Source organism: Fistularia commersonii, chromosome 22, assembly GCF_037954325.1.
Source record: "Fistularia commersonii isolate RoL2024-O1a breed Wild chromosome 22, RoL_Fcom_v1.0, whole genome shotgun sequence".
In the NCBI taxonomy this organism is placed as follows: Eukaryota; Metazoa; Chordata; class Actinopteri; order Syngnathiformes; family Fistulariidae; genus Fistularia; species Fistularia commersonii.
The window spans coordinates 12,079,839-12,102,908 of NC_141305.1; the positions used below are offsets into that span (position 1 = coordinate 12,079,839).

Genomic DNA, 23,070 nt, shown 5'->3' on the forward strand with positions numbered 1-23,070 from the left:
TATAAATGTCCCTCTGTGAGCCATGGAGTACAAGTCTTCTATTGAGTGTTTGTGTGGGAGATGTTGTCAGGTAAGATAAATGAATGAAGAACACTGCTGAGGGCAGCTGTGAGAAAAAAGAAGCGGTGTCTGGTGTGGAAAGGGAAAAGGCTCCCTGGAGTCAGCGAATGAATAGTTTTTATCCTCCTGGCGGCTACAGGCTGGTGCTCCTCATTTCACAATGGCCTTCGAGTTCCTGGATGGACGGAAACTGCAAAACGCAGGCAAACAAAGCAAACCCAGGATGAAGAATCGAAGGCTATCAGGTTCTCCAGCATAGATTTAATCTTACTCATGAGAAGATGAACAAGAAAAAAAACAAACACACTGAAATTGTGAGCCCTCGCTGTGTGTTTTTTAGCTCGGAATTGTTCAGGATCTGGAGCCTGACCACGTGACCCCCTCCAAAACAGGTGTTTATTCATATATGCAAATAATCAAAAGCTCCCCTTGCCACATTTAAAACTTGTCCTGGGTTGGTCTGATTCAAAAGAGTGACATTTCATTTTCGGGAGGGAAGTCTATTGTTTCTATTATTTCTGAGAATTCTGATTAACAGCTGATACATGGCTCAACCCGATACCGCCATAGAAACTGGTTTTGTTTTGAGTTAATTGCCCCTGAACTTGTACTGAAAGGGAAGTGTTGGCTTTTTTCTGATTCATTTGATCACATATCCTGAATGTGTTTGGGGGGGCGCATGTTGATAAATTTTGGGTTTACTTCATTCACTTAGCTCTGACTCACATTACAGCTGCTTGCTATATTATCCTGAGCCCTGTGATCGATATACATCGGGATTTAATGGTCTGGTTTTATCTTGTTTGTGTGAAATGAACAATGACAAACTAGAAATCACTTCTGCCAAATCAAATTAATAAGTCCCTGTCTTTTAGAACTTGGTGGCTTTCAGCTTCAACAAAGCATGTGCACTGGAGCAAAATATAATTTTGTGCAAGGCTGATAAAATGTCGGTAATTGGCAAGATGACAAATGGCTGATCACCGTCATATTTGATTTTGCAGTGTCAAGGTCTGAGCACACAAAGGGTTTGCCTGGTGTGTCAGGAGAGACACTCCAATTCAGAAATGATACAACTGATAGCAAATACCAGGTATGTCTTACCATGATTAAAAGGTCAATAATAAAAAATGAGAAGGCAAACCAGGTGGCCTTTATAACAGTGGTCCCCAAACTATGGCCCGGGGGCCGGATATGGCCCGCCTCCACATTTTTCCCGGTCCCTGAACAATACAAGAGATGCATTATGATTTTATAATCATAATGCAAATAACCCGAAGCAGACGCCGCCAACAGCAAGCCGGCTACCCGAAGCAGACGCCGCCAACAGCAAGCCGGCTTCATGACCAATTGGTCCACCACAGATCACATCTCTGCCCTCCGGCTCATAATTGAAAAGGCCCGGGAGTTCAGGAAGGATCGGCAACTCTACGTCGCCTTCATCGACCTGAAAGCTGCCTTCGACACGGTGGACCACGGCTCTCTCTGGAACATCCTGACATCCCTCGGAGTCCCGGCCAAAATAACCACACTCTTTAGGCAGCTCTACCAAGGAGCCGAAAGCTGTGTGCGTGTGAATGGCTGGGACTCTGAGTGGTTCCCCATCAACAGCGGGGTCAGGCAGGGCTGTGTTGCTGCGCCAGAACTTTTTAATTGTGTCATTGACCATCTGATGACAAAAGTCTCTGAGCGGATCCCTGGGGTCCCCATAGGCAGCTACACCCTCAGGAATCTCGAGTACGCGGATGACACCACGCTGTTCAGTGAGACCGCTGACCAGCTTCGTGAAGCCCTCCATGTTTTTGATGAGGAGTCCAGGAAACTCGGCCTGAAGATAAGCTGGCCAAAAACCGAGCTCGTGCATATAGGAGAGGGACCTGATCCACCACCACTCCTCTTCGACGGCACCCCTGTCCACTTTGTCGCTACCTTCAAGTACCTCGGCTCAACCCTATCAAACACCGGAGATCTCAAAGTTGAGATTGACCGGCGCCGTGCCCTTGCGGCGTCAGTCATGCAGTCCCTGTGGAGACCATTGTGGCGCCACCGGCACATATCCCGGGTGACAAAGCTCCGGGTCTACAATGCCTCAGTCATCTCTGTCCTTCTCTATGGCTCCGAAACCTGGCCGCTGAACAACACGCTGGCAGCCAGGCTTGATGGATTTGACTCCAGGGCCCTGAAGACATTAGAAGGCATCAGCTGGACCCAGCATGTCACCAACAAGACCCTAAGGGATCGAACTCAGCAGCCCCCTGCATCTCGCCTCGCAGCAATGCGGCGAGTTCAATGGTATGGCCACATCATCCGCTTGCCTGCCGAACATCCCACAAGGTCCATCTTGGATTTTAATCCCCAGCTAGTCGGATGGAGAAGCCCCCCGCACCCGCTGGCTTGATGTTGTGGCCCAAGACCTCAGGGTCTGCGGTGTGAGCCTGGCACAGGCACGGCAACTTGCCAACGACAGACCCCAATGGAGAAACCTGGTAGCCACGGTTGGCTCTACGCATCTCGTGCAAGAGGACTAACTAACTAACTAACTAATGCAAATAATAATACAAAATCATAATGAAATCTAGTGGGATAAAATCCGTTCTACAGCAATATTTGTAGTGAAATGTGTTGTGTTGGTAGATGTTGGAATCAGTTTGGTGTCATAGCCTGCTTGCTTACTGGTTTTTGCAGTGAATTTGATATGAGAGCGCTGCAAATAATTGTGTCTACAAGAAAGTTAATGTTCCTTGGTCCTTTTTTCTGTGAAAAACTTGAAAAGGATCATTTTGGTTATTATTTATTTCATAAATGGTGTCATTTATTTCATTAATAATGTTATTATTTCGTTTCTGATTTTTTTTTCCCTGTCAAGATCCCATAAGGGTTAATTTTTGGTTATGTTTGGCTTGATGGAAAACAATAAATGTTTACGTTTAGACACCTCTGCGATCGTCACACTTTTTGTTGCAAACTGGCCCGGCCCCCTATCAGAGAAGGGAAAAGTTTTTGGAAAAAGTTTGGGGACCCCTGCTTTAGAAGCTGTTGACATTGCTGACTGAGATCAAATTTCAAAACCTATGTTGTATCAGACATTGGCACTTGAGAGATATCATACAAAAAAATAATTTGTAAAAGTAATATTCCCCGGTTTACTGATTACTGTTGCGCCATTTTTCTATGTTAATTACAACCTATTAGTAGATTTGGATGATTTTCCTCAACACCAACCATTGGTCCCCACAGATAAAACGCATGCCTTTTAATTGTTGTCATGTTGGTGAAAAATATTTACTGGAGGAGATTTAAATAGGGGCTAAATTAATAGTTGATCAGCTAGTCGTACAAGTCCCTTGGAGGTCAATTCTTTTCTTTTTGTTCTGGGAAAATTACCTTTTGTTGATATTTTCTGAGTTGTTATTATGAAATAAAAAAAATGTTCAAAATTTAACAACTGTTAAATGATTACTTGTCAACAGTTTAAACACGTATGCAAAGAAAACATCAACCAATTTCACCGCAAACAGAGCCAAATTGCCAACAGTTGCATTTTCAAAACAGCAAAAAAAAAAAAAAAAAAAAAAAAAAAAAACAAGCATCTCCGTGGGCAGCTCCTTTTTATTTTGTGTGTTGGTGGACAATGATGGAGGAATGTGAACCAAGGAGAGGAGTATAAATTGCTCTTTTGTGGCTTTGAAATTGCGTAAAAAGCTATTTGATGTAAAAAAAACAAACAAAAAAAACATTTATAACCTCATGGACTGAACAGTGATACAGTTTGTTTTGCAAATAAAAAAAACTCTGCACAACTTCAATTCACACGTATGATCAAAAATGACAGGTTCCCAACGTGAAAAAGAATCCAGATGGACGAACTAAAATGCACCAGGAGGACTTTGATAGAGTGGATGATCTGTCTCGATACAGATGGCTTTTGACGCCAGAGGTGAGCAGGGTCGAATTTTCCGAGCTACGAGACAACCCTCGGTTGATTTTTTTGCTCTATGATGCAAGCCAAGATCTGAGATATGAGTGAGCGAGCTTCCGCCACCTACCACGCTGGAAGAATTAAAGTAGGGTTTGCAGCAATTTACCGCGGAGGAGCCAGAGGGAGAGGCGGTTATTGTTGCAAGTGAGATGGAGGAAATGCTGGAAATGTGGGAGAATATTTCAAGAGTTTACTGAAAAGAAACACCCTGAAAGGGCCCTTTCTGTGTAGAGTTTGCATGTTCCCATGGTGTCTTTGTGAGTTTCCCCCCAAAGTCCAAAAACACGCAGAAGGTTTATTGAAAAATTGGGAGCATTTTCCTAATGTATGAATGAAAGAGTGAATCTCTCTGTGGCCCAGCAACTGACTGACAACCGGTCCAGGTTGCACAACTGGGATGGCCTCCAGCATCTCCCATGATCCAAAGTATAGAAGAGATGGTGGATGTATGTAAATTGTAGAAAATGAATAAATGAATGCATGAAGGTCATGTGTAGCGTCACTCGTTGAAACATTTTGATAGGAAAGGAAGATACAAACCTCCTTTGGCAGTTTCTTTTAGTGAAATTCCCTGCATGTGAAAGCAGGGAAAGTGCGGCAAAAACATGTAAAAGTCAGTGCAGAAGAAGAAGAATATTAAGTAGTGTGAAAAGTTTTTTAAGTTTAGCAATAGTGTGATATTATGTGGATAGTGAGCATGTTTTTTTTTCCAAACTCTGACTTGTGTAAACAAAGGCATGGCGATATAAATGCTTTCGATTTCCAGCCGAGGCTGTCGGATCAAATTACTAAGTGTTGGCAGCATGTTAGTTAACATAGGAACTATTTCCCATTAGAGCCTCCTAAAACTGAGCGGCTCAAAAGGAAGTTTGCAGTTTTGCTGAAGATTTGCAATGTTCATTCCTGCCAATAAAAAAAGCAGATCTTCCTATTTCTTACATCTCTTTTCCTTTTCTCTTCTTACTTAAACTCCATTTTCTCTCAATTCCTTCTAGTCCTCTTATTTTTCTCTATGTAATTTCCCCTTATTACAACTCAATAAACCCCAATTCAGATGGCGTCTTACACCAACATCTACACATCATCAAGAATTCTATTTCAGTTCAGCATGCCAGAATCACACACAACAGCCTCCCCCAAAGCAGCATTCAGTGTGTGAGAAATAGTCACGTAATTCAGGAGTGTGCACTGAAGCTGTTGGCAGTCGCTGGAGTCCACAACTGATCCCAAGCGTGACACCAAATTTCTTGTAGTTTACCAAGAAATTCTGATGTATAACAGTGGTCCCCAAACTACGGCTCGGGGGCCGGATATGGCCCGCCTCCAGATTTTGCCCGGCCCCTGAACAATACCAGAGATGCATCATGATTTTTTTTTTTTTCATTCTGGCCACGTAATCATGACTTGTACATGCATAGAACGTAAAATTCTAAGCCACTCTTCTGCAGTCTGTGCCTTATCTGAAACCCCTGCCTCAAAATAAAAAAAAATCTTGGACACACCCCTGTCAACAAGGAATAATGGCGAATGGGTTTAGGTAAGAGAAAAATAGATTCAGAATGCAGGGAATTTAACCTGCAGTGGACAAGCAATTATTTTTTTGTTAAATCCAAAGAAAAGACTTTTTGTCTCATCTGTCAAGAGACATAAACATTATTCATTAATAATGTTAATTTTTATTTTCTGATTTTTTTTTTCTGGTCAAGATCCCGGTAAGGGTTAATTTTTGGTTATGCGTGGCTTTCTAGAAAACAATAAATGATTACATTTAGACACCTCTGCGATCGTCAAATTTTTTGTTACAAACTGGCCCGGACCCCCGTCAGAGGAGGGAAAAGTCATTTGGCCCTTGCAGAAAAAAGTTTGGGGACCCCCGATGTAGAAGATTGCGCTGACACTGTCTTGATTATATTAAAAGGTGCCATGGTCTGTCTGGAGAGCGTTCACCAGGTTTCTCACTCGGGAATCTGAATCTGGACATCCTGGGCATTTCTTCAGGAAATACCTCTGAGCTCACTAGCTTGGGGGAATCTAGACAGATGACCATTAACCTATTCCAATTTCCTTTATTCAGGACAATCAAATAATATATTTTTTTTTTTTTTTTTTTTTTTTTTTCAAGATGGCGGGCGGGAGAACGCTGGCGCATTTGGCTGCCGCTTCCCGCTCTCCTCCTCCTCCTCCTTCTCCTTCCAATCAACCAAACCAAAGACAAAGGCTCACCTGGACAATCTCCAGCAAGCTACCAAACTAGCTTGCCGACCTGAGCAGGCTGGTTCGCTAGCTAACCTCTCAAAACTCCAGATCCCGTCGGTGACCTGAGCAGGCTGGCTGGCTGGCTAGCTAGCCGGCTAGCCTTTCGAAACTCCGGATCCCGATGGCGCCTAGCAAGACGGCATCTCCATCGGCCGAAATCTTCTTGCTCCTCCTGCTCCACCATCTCTCCCTCCACCAAAAATCCATCTCCGACATCCAGCTCCAACACTTGCCTCCTCACAGCAGCACGACACTCAGCTGCACACCGGCGAAGCCCCTCCAGCTTGTCCCTGGACTGGCGCTCATCGCAACACTCTCCAATTTGGACTTCTTCCCAATAATTCTGTGTATGTTCTTTTCCCTCTGTTTTTTTTTTTTTACTTGTGAAGCGTCTTTGAGTGTCATGAAAAGCGCTATAAAAATCCCATGTATTATTATTATTATTATTATTAATATTCGTTCCAAGCCAAACTTCCATGACTTTGTAAACTCTAGTCAGGTGTGGTGGTGACCTCATAACAAGTGAAACACTTTGGATACTTTATTGATTGCATCGTGAAAAAGTACAGCCACTCTGCAGTTCCATTTTGTGCTACTCCACAACAACTCAATTTCCACTGTGTGCACTTTGATGGGATTCGGGGGCCTTCACCTCTGCAGCGCTCCACTCCTACCCATCATTTGACACTCATCTTCAGACTCATCATACCCTTGATCCCGACCCTTTTCCGGGCCCAATCTCTTGTCTCGACCGGAGATGCCGCACCTTCCGTAATAAAATCAGTTCCACGACTGAGCCACAACATAGCATATCCAGCCAGCAGTGTGAAGCTGCCAATCTACCGTCTTTGTGATTAGATAAGAAATCCTTGGAATGGGGAACTCAATTCATCTCCCTGCTGAGAACCTTTGGGTTGTGCACCTCTCTTTCAGTTTAAAAAAGGGACGTCACGGTCGAGTCACCACCTCTTCTTGTCTCTTCAAATTTTTGAGAGTCATATTAACACACATTTTCTCGTCTATGTAGTTTCAAAACTTTCATCGAATTCTTTAAACTTTCATGCCTTGAATCCCTCCTTCCATTACGCATCAGTCATTCAGCTCCATGCAGCTGATTCAGAGTAAAGGTGCACTGTCGTAACAAAAACTCCACATATTTATTTGAAGATCACTGAATAATTAAATCATAATTAAATCGTAATTAAGATTTGTTCACCAGTCATCTGTATGTCTTCGGTTGATTACTTTTCTTATAAGCCTACTGCTATATTAATGATTTTCAATCTTAGCAAACAGGAACAGCAGCAACAACATCAACAACACTGCTCCTAATGTGACAAATCAAAAAAAAATTATAGCAACAACAATGATAATTATTATAGAAATAATAGTACACAGAGATGAAAAATATACAAAAGTTTTGAATAGATTATATTGATAGATTGTTGTTTTGTTCAGCAGCAAATGTATCCTTATCTGTGTCATTCTATTAAGTATCAACACTTAACAAGGCAGCAACACTGTGAATAAGATAGGAATATATTCATTTTAATAAATGAAGAATCTTAAAATCATTAATATAATTGATGCCCTCCTTACCATCATTATGATGATTATCCATAATGCTATTATAGGCAGAGTGGAATATTCAATGTACAATGTGATACTCTGGAATATTATGTAAATGAGGCTTAAATTGGACTTTGAGAGGGTTATACGCAGATATTTCTAGCTTCAGCATAATTCCAAGTACCTTCATTCAGGTCTGCACCAGCAGTCTGACAAGACCACTACCCTAGACTTATATTTCCTAAAAGATTTTCTCAGGGGAAGTAATGTATAGACAACCTTTCTTATACATGGTAACAGTGAAAATGTGCTTTCCATTGGCAAGCTTGAGAGGAGTTTGAGGTAAATATGTTGAGTGGATAATAACTCCACAGAATGAATTTGTGGTTTAACTGAATTCAGCTCATTCAGGGTTGATAGCATGCATACTGTGTCACGTTTAGGATACTATTTATAGCAGGGTGGGCAAACTTTTTGGCTCAGGGGCCGCATTGACTTTTAAAAATTTGACAGACGGGCCAGCACAAGATACGATACATCCAAAAAAAAAAAGAAAAAAAAAAGCATTTGTTAAAAGTACATATCAGACTTGTCCGACATTTGTCTGAACATTGTCTGACATTTGCTTTGTAAATAAAATCAGCGTGGTTTTTAAGGCTCTGACGTTTGCTTGCATTTCATGCACAAACCGGTTTTTCCCTTGTAGCTTCAAGTCCAGCTCATTCATGTGTGTCAGTATGTCCACACTTAAGGCCAAATCACAAAGCCAATCTGTGTCAGTCAGCTCAGGAAAAATTCTCAAGTAGCTCCAAAAATGAAATAATCTCCATTCATCGATCCAATCATTCACATCAAGTATGAATTCTGTACCAATCTTCGGCGGGCCGGATTAAAAAGACCAAGGGGCTGGATGTGGCCCGTGGGCCGTAGTTTGCCCACCCCTGATTTATAGTCAACCTATACATTGATACACTGATATACTGAAGTAATCTTGGAGAATTGGATTTCTTGATCGTGACCATTTACAGATTCATTCGCTGGTATGTTTTGAAGTGTCTTTGTGTCAGTGCTACTGTGTAATATCAAGAATCAGCTTTGCATGTATGTCCTCGTGTATTTTTGTGTTATAAGGCTTCATTTGTCCTGGAGTCATTTGAATTTGAACAAATTAGTGATGGTTAGACTGACTTTTGATTACTCTACTCTGGCTCGACTTCAATCCCTCGCTGCAGCTTGCACGTAATCACACTGGAATTACTCTCTCCTCTGAAGAACCTGGAAAAATACAAAGTTTGGTTCGTTTCACTGCAGATACTGTTAATATCCAGACCTGCTGTCTAACTGTTGTACCTTTGGGCTGGAGCTGCCTCATTGATTTAAACCTCAGCTTGAAAACTCAACGTTTTAATGAAAAACAAAAGAAAACTTTTCCACCGCTAAATGCCTGAACAAAGTACCTGTGCTTTTGTTTTTTGCTAAATAAGGGCACAATAGGTGACCTCCCTGCTGCAGTTGTATGTATGAAAAAGAATTCTAAAATTAATTTGTGAAAGTTTTTTTTCTCTGTAGCTCCCATAGTGTCATCTGTCAGCAGGTTTGATGCATTTTAATGAGTACACACACACACACACACACACACACACCCTTTGATTAACACAATTAGCTTCGGTGACTGCACTCCTATGAATTTTTTATAATTGTAAAGGGAGCAGGAGCGATTTGCCTCATCTAGTCAGCATCCGTTATTCTGGATTACTTAATGTATAGAATGTAATTAGATACCTGATGATTTTCAGTGTAATAAATTTGTGATTGTTTAGGAGTGCAGCATGAATCATGGGATAAAGGAAGATTTATAGTAGCGAATGGTGTAAGTAATGAGTCTTTGTCAGCTCTAGTGCTGATGTGTGGGGGTCGTATGCTCCATCTGAGGGACTCAAGACACTTCAATGTGTTTGTTCGAGGTTAAGAATTATACTGAACTGAAAACAAAAACAATTTCAACATATTGCAGCTTGTCTCTTAAATGAAGCCAACGGCAGAAGGGAATTACATCACTTGCAGTTGCTTGGCACTGCCAGTCTCTTACATTTCGAGGTGATTAAAAGAACCTTCGATTTAGTAGCACCAATACAAACCCTTTCCCTCTAATATTGCACTCAAGAGCAATGTGATCTTTTACTACTGGTTTCAGCTGGAACTAAGCTAAACACACAACTTAAGGCATTTAGGAAGCAGGTCTCACAATATGTTAAATATAAAATATGGGCTCACCATAGCCATTTACAAGCCATCGTTTTTCGTTTTAATCGGAGTCGGCTTCCCTTGTACTACATACACATCCATAAGGCTGAAGTAGATTTCATTGTAAAATTGACATATGAGTCTCAGTGATGGCTAAATATGTAGCCAGACTCACCATGATGCAGATCGTCCATATAATTGCAGATCCAGAGCAGCATTGCCTGTTCTGTCACAAAATATGAAGTTCCTTTTTACATATTTTTACTCACTAAATACCAAATCTACTGGCCAGTGATAATTTTCATGACGACCGACAAAGAGTCAGTTTGCAATCCAGGTTCATGTCTCATGTGTCACTCACCTTTGTCACTACCTTGTGTCCCTGCATAGCATTATGAGACTGAGCGTACTTAATGACTGTATTTACTGGCTCTTTTCAACAAATCAAAGTCTGACTCAATGCAGATTAGTACACATTTGCATAACTGTCAACAAAGATGTGCAGGTAAATTGCTAAAATAGCAACATGCATGCCACAACTCACATCCATATTCATTAGACCAGAGTCACAGCCAGGGTGAGATGATATGAATGTCACAATATTTTAAGACTCAGAGGAAAATATTGAAGAGATCTGATGAAGCAACAGTAACCAAGTGCCTCGTTCTTCTCCTCCTCCTTTTGGTTGTTCACTTCAGCGGCCGCCACAGCCAATCAACCTTCTCCATCTACACCTATTCTCTGTATCCTCCTCTCTCACGCCAACTACCTTCATACTCTCTCTGACTACATCCATAAATCTTCTCTTTGGTCTTCCTCGAGCCCTCCTGCCTGGCAGCTCCAATTCCGGCATCTGTCTACTAATATATTCACTATCCCTCCTCTGTACATGACCGAACCATCTCATTCTGGCTTCTCTGACCTTCTCTCCAATGCATCCAAAATGCGCTGTTCCTCTGACGGACTTAATCCTGTTCCCTACCATCCTGGTCACTCCCAAAGAGAACCTTAGCATCTTCATCTTTGCAACCTCTGGCTCTGCCTCCTGTCTTTTATCATTGTAACATTGTATCATTGTATTTCTAGTCCATACGGCATTGCTGGTCTCACCGCTGTCTTGTACACCTTTCCTTTCATTCTGGCTGATAGTCTTCTATCACATAGTACCCCTGACACTTTTCTCCACCCATTCAAATCTTCTTGAACCCGTTTCTTTACATCTTTACCAAATTCTGTTGCTCTGGACTGTTGACCCCAAATACTTGAAGTCCTCCAACGTCTTGATCTCCACTCACTGCAGCCTCACTGTTCCACCCGGGTTCCTCTCATTCAAACACATATACTCTGTCTTGCTATGACTAACCTTCATCCCTCTGCTTTCCAAAGCATACCTCCACCTTACTAAATATTCCTTAACCTGATCCCTGCTCTCACCACAGATCACAATATCATCTGCAAACATCATGGTCCATGGAGATTCCTGTCTAACCTTATCTGTCAGCCTGTCCATCACCACTGCAAACAAGAAGGGGCTCAGAGCTGATCCCTGATGGAGTCTCACCTCTACCTTGAGCTTCTGTTACCCCAAACAGCACACGTCACCAGCTGCCGAAAAGACCATCAGCTGGAGCAACTTTGTTTGAATGAGATCCTTCTGGGCCAAAAATTTGAGAAGCTGCCCAGGAGATTTACATTCATCCCTCACCGTTTTTGAGCTTTGCAACCCGATGAGATCGAGAAAAAATAACTGGAGGACTGCACTTGACTTGCTAACTGTTTACTGTAGCTTGCTATTGCTAATTATATTATTCTGTAGCCGAGTAGTAAGAAGGATCCCTGGGATCACCAGTGCCCCCTACCACGAGGCAATGTCACTACGTGTCTCATTTAATGTCTCTTCGCAGTCATTTTATGATTTCAAGAAACACGTTACAGTTGTTGATGAGAAAAACATTATACACATCAGCTAAACTATGTCAATTTAGTTCAAATATTAAAAGTTCTTTTTTAACAGTGACATACACAGACAGCAATACGCTCTCAGTGCATAGCATAGCAGCACAGTTAGCAGAATCATCGTGTAATCCATAGTGGGCTCAGCTGGTTGCTGTGTTACCGCACGTCTCTTCTTCATACTTGAGCGGTAAATGTGAATTTTTTTTCAGCGATTTTGAGAAAAAAAAACAACAAAAAAAACAAAACTAAAAATGGTGAAGTTAAGTGGAAAATAACTTTATGGTACAAATCACTGAATAAATATAGCCATTTATTTTTTCATTTTACATTTTTTTCTTTCCATGATGACAGGTGAGGCCTGGCCTCTCCTGCCTCTACTGACTGCACGTCACTGAGACGTACACATAATATGAAAAGAAAAAAATCCTACATACTTCAAAGTGAAGGTCTTGTTTGTATCGAATGAGCACTCAGTTTGAAAATTTTTACTATGTTCTACTATGTACTATATTTTTACCATGTTCTCTCAAATGAAACATCAACAAGACATTCAAACTGAAGGGCTTTAAGTACCCGAAAACATAAGGTCCAATATTTCCCCTTTGTACTGGATAGAGTAACATTTGTCACTATCTGTCAATCTGATCATACACATGAAGAAATAGATTGCAGTTTTGCAGTTTTTAGTGTTCTAACCCCCTCACAAATTTGTATTTTCCTCTCTGTGAGAATAACTCCTCCAATTACATCCATAATTAAAGGCGATACAGGCTGCTCTATTGCCTGTACAGGCTGTAATAATGGAAAACGTCACACACCTGCTGAGGGAGATTTGTTCTCTACCCAGAGGGAAATGCCATCATGTCAGGAGTGGCTCGCCAGTAATATCAAATTAAAAGAAGGGAGTCAACAAATTAGAAATTAAAGTACTGAGACCTTCCACTGTGATAAATATTGTGTGTAAAATTGAATATCTGAGTCAGTAGTGTGTGTATATCTCTTGGTGGAATGCAATTATCCGTCATACTGGGTGGTAGAATAATGACACAAATGCAGAGGAAAAAATGGTTACATTAAAATGTGAACTTGATGAAGAAGGAAGGAAAATGTAGAAAAAAAATATTTTGCAGGGCAGGAAACATGTAAAATAAAAATGACCTAGTACAAATTTAATAGAAGATGCAGCTTAAATATTTACTTTATCAATAACACAACAAAAGATTCCGGGTAGGGGTACAAGTCTGGCTGGGGTTATGATGAAAGATTAACTCTTCGATGAAGACTAGTCCTTTTCACATACCTTGTGTCAGAGTCGAGCTTGCGGTAGTCATGTGCTTTCCTGGTGAATGGCAGTCTGTGGCAGCACACCTGCTGCGGATTACTGTGCGTTGAGGAGGCGCAAGGTGCTTGTTAGTGACTTAAAAACTGGAGCTTTGGCCTCCCTGGTTCCCGGGTCATTTGTGTGCTCACTCTGTCCGCTGTTGCTCATGGCATCCCTTCTATTATGTGCGCTTTAGCTGTATCTCCCTGGCCCTCATCCTTCTCTTGTCGGTGTACGCCACTTCCTCTTGCCTGGCCTCCCATGACCCGATGGGGTGTCTCTCATCGGAGAGCCTTCCATCTGGCTGCCCTTCCCGAACAGGGCTTCTCTCTTGTACGACTTTGGATGCCGGAGTTCCCTTGATACCACCACCCATCGCCAACTGTTGCCGGAACCCCGGTGGAGCCCAGAGTCTCACCCGTGCCACAACTCATAGCCCGGCTGCTCACCAGTGGCTGGAGTGCTTCCGACACCTCAGCCAAGTTCGCTTGCCGTCAGGACTTCAGTGAATGTTGGAGTTGTTCTGCCGGTGATCCTGCAACTCCTTCGTTGGTATTTGTACTGTGGTGCAAACCACCTTTACTCCAAACAGCCAGCTAGTGAGAGTGTGAAATATTTCACTTCTGTTGATGACTGACTGTATACTGCCATTGTCAACACATGTCCTTGTCGAGGCATCCTCGACAACAATGGCTGATACCTGGTGAATGAAGTACAAATCTCTAATACTGTATATCATGGTTTTGTCTGCGATGTCACATCTGTGTACATCTCCAGCATAGAACTTCTGGTGAAATGTTTGCCATTTCTTCAGTTTTCACCCTGGAGTGTCAGTAAATATACAGAGCAGCTGGTCAACCTGTCCATCTTTCCTTCCTAAAATCTGGTAACTAACACACGAAAAGGTGTGTGTTTATTACTGGACAGCAGTTGAAATGTTTTATCAAGCGTAACAGTACCACGATACTAAGAATAGAGAGAACTATTTAAGGTGCTGTTCCTACCAGTGTATGAATTTCAAATGCTTATTTCCTTGTTTGGGTGGCACGGTAGTTTGTGCTCCTGCCTCACAGCACAGGGACCCTGGTTTGATTCCCACAGGGGGCCTTTCTGCATGGGTTTCCTCCAGGTTCTCCCATTTCCTCCACAGTCCCAAAACATTAAGCTGCTAATTGGAAATTGCCCAGATGTACAAATGAATGTGAACGGTTGTGTGCCCCTGCAATTAAGTGGTGACCAATCCGGGGTGTACCCAGCCTCTCGCCCAGTGACAGCTGGGATGGACTCTGGCATCCCTGTGTCCCTAAATGGTAGATAGTGAACGAATTCATTAATTTCTTGAGTTCTCTGGCAAAAGGAACAGGGACAGACAAGGAGAAGAGATGTCTGTGATTTTCCATAATGTACTGTACATAGCAGATAGAGGACCATATTCTGTGACTCCTGTCCTAATCGACTCATGCGCATGGGAATAGCAACTATCAGTGGAAGCTTATCCAACCCGGCCAGATACAAGCCCAGCACAATTGCCAGCTGACCTTCCCACATTGTGTAAACTGTTGCTCCATGCAATCAGCTATAGCAAGAGATAATTTCAGCAGCGAGCCCTGGATCCCCTCAGGTTCAAGGGGGCCACATCAACATGCTGGGTACTTGATAAGAAATTCATACTCATATAAACTTGTCTGCATTTGTATGGGTCATCGTTCCCCCTGGCAGCAAACGTCAAATGACGGTGTGCATTGCCCCAGTATGCCTCCAGAGTAAGCTCCTCAAGGTCAACTACAGACAGACAAATGTTGTGCAGTTCAGCAGGTCAATACTGTGAGTTGTATCTAAACTTTGTACCCAGTGAAAGTGAGTTATGCTTTGTCTGGTCCCTCACCCAGGACTTCTTTGGGTCACCCGTTGGTAGACCTTACCATGGGCATAAAGCTCTCAGACCCTCACCGGGACACGCAAACCCCTCCACCGCAATAAGGTGGGGGATTCAAAGAGGGGACTCTCCGCCAATACGTCCCAAAACATGGGAAGGTCATTGTCAAAAGGATATACTTGTAAGTCTTCAAAGTAAATTTGATTTGTCATGAGTTGCAGGACAAATTGTTTGTCATGCAAAGTATCCAATAAAACCATATTTTGGTCGGGAGCAAATGGTGGTGCATATTATAGATAGCACTGTAATGTGGAATTATGCTGAAACTGTGACTGAGTCGATGTTCACATCTTTCATTACTGCTATCAAAAAGTGTTGCCGGTTGTATGTTTTTTTTTAATATCTACTGATCCTTGTTGTTGTCATTCTGTTATCTATGTTTATCCTTGTTGTCATTCTGTTATCTATTTTTATCATTTTATCTTTGTTGTCATTCTGTTATCTATTTTTATCCTTGTCGTCTTTTTGGTTATCTATTTTTATCCTTGCTGTTGCTGTTGTCACTTGTTTCTTCTATTTGTATGTCTCTTCAATTTAGATTTATGAACATATTTATTGATATTGTTAGTGTTGCACTGCTGTGACAAATGAAAATCCCCCATGGCGATCAATAAAATCTTATCTTATCTTGTCTGTTGATTGCTCCAACATATACTGAGCAGGGACTACTGCATTAGACATTTTGCATATAACATACCAAACAGATGACAAGCATGCAGGTTTTTTTTTTTTTAAATCACGATACAATACTAAACATATAAAAACAAAGACAAAAGCTGAAGAACACCAACCTATGGGAGTCAACATTAACAGGCCATTGCTTTACATCTGTGTCAAAAACCTCATGTCATTGTTTTGTTTCTGTGTGGGAATTTGGTCCAGTTCATTTCATATTTAGACCCATGACATATTGTTCTGTGCTTCACTGAACTACAATCACTGCTTGCTGAACCCCCAGTTCTAATTGCTTTGCTTAACAATTGGCAGACAATTTCAGAAACAAGGTTTTTCATACGCTCGAAAATAGAAGTGAGCCTACAGACTATCCAAAAGCTAATAGATTATAGTGCTTGATGATTTGACTATGGTGCCATCTGACAGGTTTTTGATCCATTATCTTTAGTGCCTGTTAATATAATGACTTAATTAGTGCAAGTGTTTGATTAGCTTTGCCCCAAATGGTTGTACAGTATGATAAATGGGAAAATATCATGGCATGTCTTGGAGGGGTAAACTGTGTATGGTCTGATCAGGTGAAAGCAGTCGAAATTGGTTCTGACAAGAACACCTAAACATTTAAAACTAGTTTAACTGATTTTTCTCTCCCTCGTTGATATTTACTTCATAATTGTCATTTCTCTTAATTGGAAAAGCACAGTGGCGACATCTTCTGTCGATAGTTCAGGTCATGGTCGTGTTGAAGCCCCTTTGCTCCACCAGGCATTTGTTTTGACAGTGTTTCTACTGTTATGAGGAGCTTTTCCTGACACATGTACAATTGTATTGTCTTCATACATTTGGCATGTATGGGCAAATCATGAATATATAAAGTAAAAAAAGAAAGGGGGTAACAGATGGATCCAATTGCAGCACCGGTGACTCCACACCAACAGAGAGAGTTTGGGTGAACGGTTCGTAATAACAGAACACAGATGAAACAGGGGAATTGGAGACAGGTAATGTCTGCACCAGGAAGACACGCTCCTGAATTCTGGATAGAGAGTCGGTTGCGGAAGGTCTCCCAAGGAAAACAGTCCACTGGGAAGGGAAAGAAAGCATCCTGGCAACTAGTCGGACTGAAGTTGAAGCCTTTAAGTCTGCACTGCTTGCCTGCCATGGGTGGCGGTTGTGTTTCCATGTGGACCAAATCAGCTGAAGAGGTGGAACCACTGGACAAAGCGCTGAAAAAAATGACAAAGGAGCCTAAAATTGAAAAATATTGAATTCCCACTTTGGTCAGTTGACAGGGAAGAATTAGATCTAATCCATTGCTCCCTGTGCTTAAGACAGGATCTAATTCAAACATTAGTCTCATCAGAAAAATTCTAAACTGAGTATACTGAGTTTTGTGGTTAACATTGTCTGGGTTTTTTCAAGCCTGATAATACTATCACCACTAATTTTTTTTATTGTTTTTTTGGAGATAACAGCTTGCTAACCGTTAAAAACCCTTCTCCAAATACAAGATTGATTGGGTAAGAGGTAAACTGGTCGATATTTGGGCACCAGGGGCCTAATTTATCAACTGCGCAGTGAAACGCTTCTAAATTCTTTTGGACGACTGAAATTTAGCGTGCACATAAGGACAAAAATTATTTCAATGTATCAATTATTGCATGTTCTGCGTCTGCATGGGCTTCCTCTGGGTTTTCTACTTTCCTCCCACAGCCCACAAATATGCAGCAGGTTAACTGGAAGACATGGGAACATTTCTTTGTACCGTATTTGTGGAACTGCAATTGACTGGTTCCAGCTGGGATAGACGCCAGAATAAGTGGTAAGCAATGGATGGATAGATGTTCGTGCACACTCTTTAAGGACACTTCTGTGAGTATGTATGGTTGACAAATGAGACCCCGGGTCAGGCGCTCCAGACCTGTGAATGAAAGTTATAATTGCCTTTTCCCAGGGCTTTGGTAACTCATTTGCTCTAATTGATGTGTCAATAGTGGTCGGAGAAGAGAATTAAAAATTTTGATACATGAGATTTCCGGACCCAAATGATCCTCGGACAGGTTGCATTAAAATGTAATCAATGTCCTTTTGATTTACCCATTTAATATGAAAAGACTAAAAGAGCTTGGCAGTGCCTCTAACTTAACTGGTTGGATATTTGATGACTATTCATCCGATTTGATGAAAATGTCTCCAAACCATTTGCAATTTCCACATTATCATTACTGAGCATTCCATTTATGTTCAATTTCACAAAAGATTTTTTCACTATTAATCACAAGATTTAGTTGTTTCTTGAGGGCTGAGCCTTTCCTTCCCAGTTGGCAATTCCTTGCAACTCCTTTATTGCCATCATTTTAAATTCTTTGAAAATAAGTTTGCTCATCTTTGCCGGTGTGATTTTTGTTACTAATGAGGATTCAAGCACGGCATTTATTTTCTTAATTAGTTGGTGAATATCTATTTTCAGCCATGGGAAAACCTGCAAAGTTGTGGGTTTTTCGATAGATGGATAGATAGATAGGTAGCCGGACAACATACACTCAGTGACGCGCAGTCAGTAGAGGCAGGGGAGGCCGGGCCTCACCTGTCATCATGGAAAGAGAAAAATGCAAAATGAAAAAATAAATTAAATGTTTAAATTCATTCAGTGAATTTAATTATGAAGTTATTTTCCACGTAGCTTCACCATTTTTAGTTGTTTTTTTTCAAAATCGCTAATTGAAATTCACATTTACCGTTCAAATATGAAGAAGAGACGTGTGGTGACGTAGCAACCAGCTGAGCCCTCTATGGATTGCGCAATTATTCTGCTAACTGTGCTGCCGTGCTATGCGCTGAGACCGTATTGCTGTCTCTGTGGATGTCACTATTAAAAGACACACTTTTAATATATGAACTAAATTTCCATAGTTTTGCTGATGAGTGAAATGTTTTTCGTCAACAACTGTAACGTATGTTTCGTGTTTCTCGTAATCATAAAACGACTGCGAAGACACTAAGTGAGGCATGCAGTGACGGAGCCTCATGGTAGGGGAGCACTAGCAAGCTACAGTAAACAGTTAGCAAGTCAAGTGCAGCAGTCCAGCTATTTTTTGCCGATCTCATCGGGCTGTATAGCTCACGAACTGTGAGGGATGAATGCAAATCTCCTTGGCAGCTTCTAAACTTTTTGTCCCAGAGGGATCTCATTCAAACTGTTCCTGATGCGCCAAAGTTGCTCCGTTCCGGCTACGACAGCATCGGTGAGGCGCTCACTCTCGGCACCGAGAAGAATCAAAACATACAGTCGGAACAGGACCGATCAAGGACCACTGTCTTCACTGGTAGCGATTTCCTTTGAGACCGAGAGACTTTTAAAACTGAAAAAAGAAACGGAAGACTTCTACAAGCAAGCTATCGATGCTTCAGAAGGAGCGGCGCATGGACTTCATTTATAAGTACAGGTAAGAGACAATAACGTTTTTTACATGTGCTTTTTTCTATGCTACAATTTGTATATGTACAGAATGCTGATATGATGTTTTAAACAGAACACATAAACCGCTGCCAAAAAAAAGGTGAATAAGTCATTCTGTAGGGTTCATATGTTTGTAAATCTGACGGTGATGACGTCAGTGCCTCGCCAGCCATGAACCTCACTGCACGTCACTGCATACACTAAAAACATATTACTGCATCATATCTGTAAGTTCTTCCATCATCATACCACAGCTGGTGTTTACCTCATAAATTTGGATAATATCGTCCAGCTAAATTAATTTTCAAATAGTCTCATTTTGTTCTCGGGCATGCTTGCAAACTCTGCTTTTGCAGAATAATTTCACCAGCACTGCGAATGCCTTTTCATTAATTTTCAAACAATTAAAACCATATTATGGTTGGACAGGCCTGTAATTGAACTGTTTGTCGTTGTCACACATTCAGGGATTTCAAATAAGTGAGAGTTTTATATTTTGAATTGAAAGTCTATTTTGAATTGAATGTTTTGGATTTTTGCTTGCTGCGTTTGTCCAACCCATTTGTATTATAGTCACCTAAAATATTTTAATTGTGTCAGTCCCTTGAAATTCTGGTAACATAAGATGCTCCGTGTGACGGACTATTATATATTTACAATATTAAATGTTATATTTGTTGATAGCATAATGTTAACAGCCACACAAATACGCAATTGATTTTTCTCCACTCTCTCAACCCAATGCCCACCCCATTGCTTTCCAAACATACACATAATGGCACGGCAATCATATACGTTGGAACATCAGTAACTGACTACTATTTGTTAGAATAGGTTTCAACTTGAAGTGGGTTGTGATGTTTAACTGTTCCCCCAAAATATCGTTTGCTTAGGTATTTGAGGCCCTTATGGACTATGCTTGATGTATAATTTGAAAAAATCTGACTTGTCATTGTTTACCTTCTGCATTGCCTGGATCACTTCTGTCTGGTTGTTTTCTGGTTATCTTGCTCAGGTTATTGTGCGACAACCTGTTAGATACTCCTGATGTTATTGATTAACCATTGTGGAGAGTGGATTGACACAGGTTGTTGAGGAGCAGGGAGAAATCTGTCTTTTGGTTCTGTCTCTCTGGTAGAGACCTGCTGCAAACTCTGGTGCAGAGGGATCACTGCCAGCGAACCAAACTCACCTGGGGGGCGGAGTTGATGTTCAGCAGGTACTGATTCCTTTTGGAATTTCATTTTTTCACTGTCTCTCAGGTGTGGCCATGTGTAATCGGCATTATTTCCACTGTGTCCAGCGGAGACCGAACCTCCCAACATATTGGGCCTCATTTACTAGCATCAAAAACAAAAGACAGCTGTAAACAGCAGTATTTATTTATTCCTTTGTGATATCCACGTAACTATCCAGGGCTGAAATAAGTCAGTCTTGTTGTGCTGCTCAGAAGAGTAAAGAATCCAAATGTAGATTATTGATTACTTACCAAAAAAGGTGATCAGAAGTATGGCAAGGTGATAGCATCCAAAATGTCAATTTTCTTTGCACCCATCATTGATATATCAACTTGATTCGTGTGCTTTTTTTACTTGGAGCGTTTTAGTTTGAAAAAGAAAAAATCTTAAAGGAGTGGGCTTATTTGACCCTACTTTAATGGAGGATCTTTAAGCGTCAAATGTTTTATACATGGCTGGCTGACATGAAGAGTCAGAGATCCACTTGTTCAGAATACTGAATTCAGTGTTGCAGTGAAGGGATTTTTTTCTTGACAGTGTGAATAAGATGGTGTGTATTTGCTTGTGTGAGCGTGTGCAGAATTTACTGGGTGTAATTTTATTCCACCTTAACTCATGTTCGCTGCCAATTGACACCGCCGTCCGACATTTTCAAAGATCCATGGAGCTGCGTCCGCCTCCAAGTATTCACTCTGGGCTGTTTGAATCTTGAATACCTGCAACCCCCCATCATTTACCGACTCATTCCGACTCCGACACACTGCAACAAGTGATGTCGATCGTCTGTTTAGGAGGCTTGAGATGCATCATCAAGAGATTCAGGTGCCACTCAGATAGCCAGAAAAATCACCACATGCAATTTCTGTCCCATTCCACCCTGGTTTTTATCAACTGTCGCTCTCTTTTTTTTTTCCTCCCACTCCAGGCCTTTCTTCTGTCCTCTCATTTCTTCTTCTCTTCAGTTTCCTTCAGGGCACGTGTGGCATGGATTTCTTTCTGTCCTGCCGTTTTATTTTCTTTCACTGCACAAGGTTTTGTCAGTCTGTCTGCAGTCACTGTAGCCTTTGTCAGGCAACCCTTGGCTGCAGCCATTCCATTATTAACACTGTATTTTTTCATCGGTGACAACACTTTTCAAATAAGCGCAACGTAATTGTTAGGAATTAATAAAGTCCATAAAAAGGTCAGTCACAAAGTTCAGTGTTTTCATACTCGGCTGATTCATTTCGTAGACAATAGTTAACAATCTGAGATGAGATTATTATTAGCTTTTAATGAGATCAGCATCTTGATGGGCGCATTTAAGACCTACATCATTTAAAATCTAAAATGTAGAACATGTGTGTATTCTTCTTAATTTTCTGTTCATTCAAGACAGCTTCGATCCCACTCTTGTGAGGCTGCTGGACAGTGGTGCTACTCTATATATTTTTGTATATATAGTACCCATGTTTATTGTGCTTACTTCATTTGTTATGTTCACTATTTGTTCTATTCTAGTATCGTACATACATTTTATTTCATCATGTTTTAGCGGCTCATGTCTGCTTACCAGGCCTGAAGAAACAAATTCTTTCTCATTAGAATAGAATGACAAGAAAACTCCTTGAATCCTTGAATAAGGATTAAAAAAAAAAACACAAAACAATAATGACTCTTATATTTATGGATAACCTGCTTAGAAAACTTGCTGTTAAAAGCGGATCAGTTTCTCTGCATAACATTTATTGTTTTTTCTATACTTTCTATACTTTCTATATTTTCTATCATTTTTGACATCCTGTCCTCCTGAGTTGAATACTAATAATGGTATCAAATGTTAATTCATGTGTAAAAGCATCGTATAGAATAAAAATGACTTTATTCGTCAGATACAGTTATACATACACCATAACATGAGTGAAATTTGACCACTGCATTTAACCCAGAGCAGAAGGCAGCCACATAGCAGCACCAGAGGAGCCGTTAGGGATTCTGTGTCTTGCTCAACAACACTTCGACAGGCAGGGAGGGGCCAGGAATCAAACCACGACAAAACATTCAGCCACCAGAGCACAAAAGTCAAGGGGAAGTTACCAACTTATTTTGTAACTTCGGACAAATAACTCCTGAGCTGCTTCCCGTGGGAAATAAGATCAAAAATATATTGGCGGTACCGATCTAACAATGGGAATCAAGAAATGAAGCCTGGAAAGTGCTCTCTCCACATAAAAAGCTTCATCATAGCGTTTGATATTATTTTCTGCCTCACTGAAAGATTTATTTCCTTCACATACTTCTTTTTGTGTTTTGATACACAGCTGGGTTTTCTGCAAGACCTCTTTAAAAGTCACCTCACTGCTAGAATACTTTGTTTACTCAGAACCATACAATATC

The 23,070-nt window shown here is 41.1% G+C and overlaps 1 protein-coding gene across 1 annotated transcript in view; it reads left to right on the forward strand.

The window, feature by feature from the left end:
* LOC147221734 (homeodomain-interacting protein kinase 1-like) overlaps positions 1 to 13,894 on the forward strand; it is a 30,744-nt gene extending 16,850 nt beyond the window's left edge. The window contains exon 10 of the mRNA XM_086169223.1: positions 13,582 to 13,894. Coding sequence (XP_086025349.1) covers positions 13,582 to 13,894 — 313 coding nt within the window. The remainder of the gene's footprint in view (positions 1 to 13,581) is intronic.
* Positions 13,895 to 23,070: the final 9,176 nt, after the last annotated feature.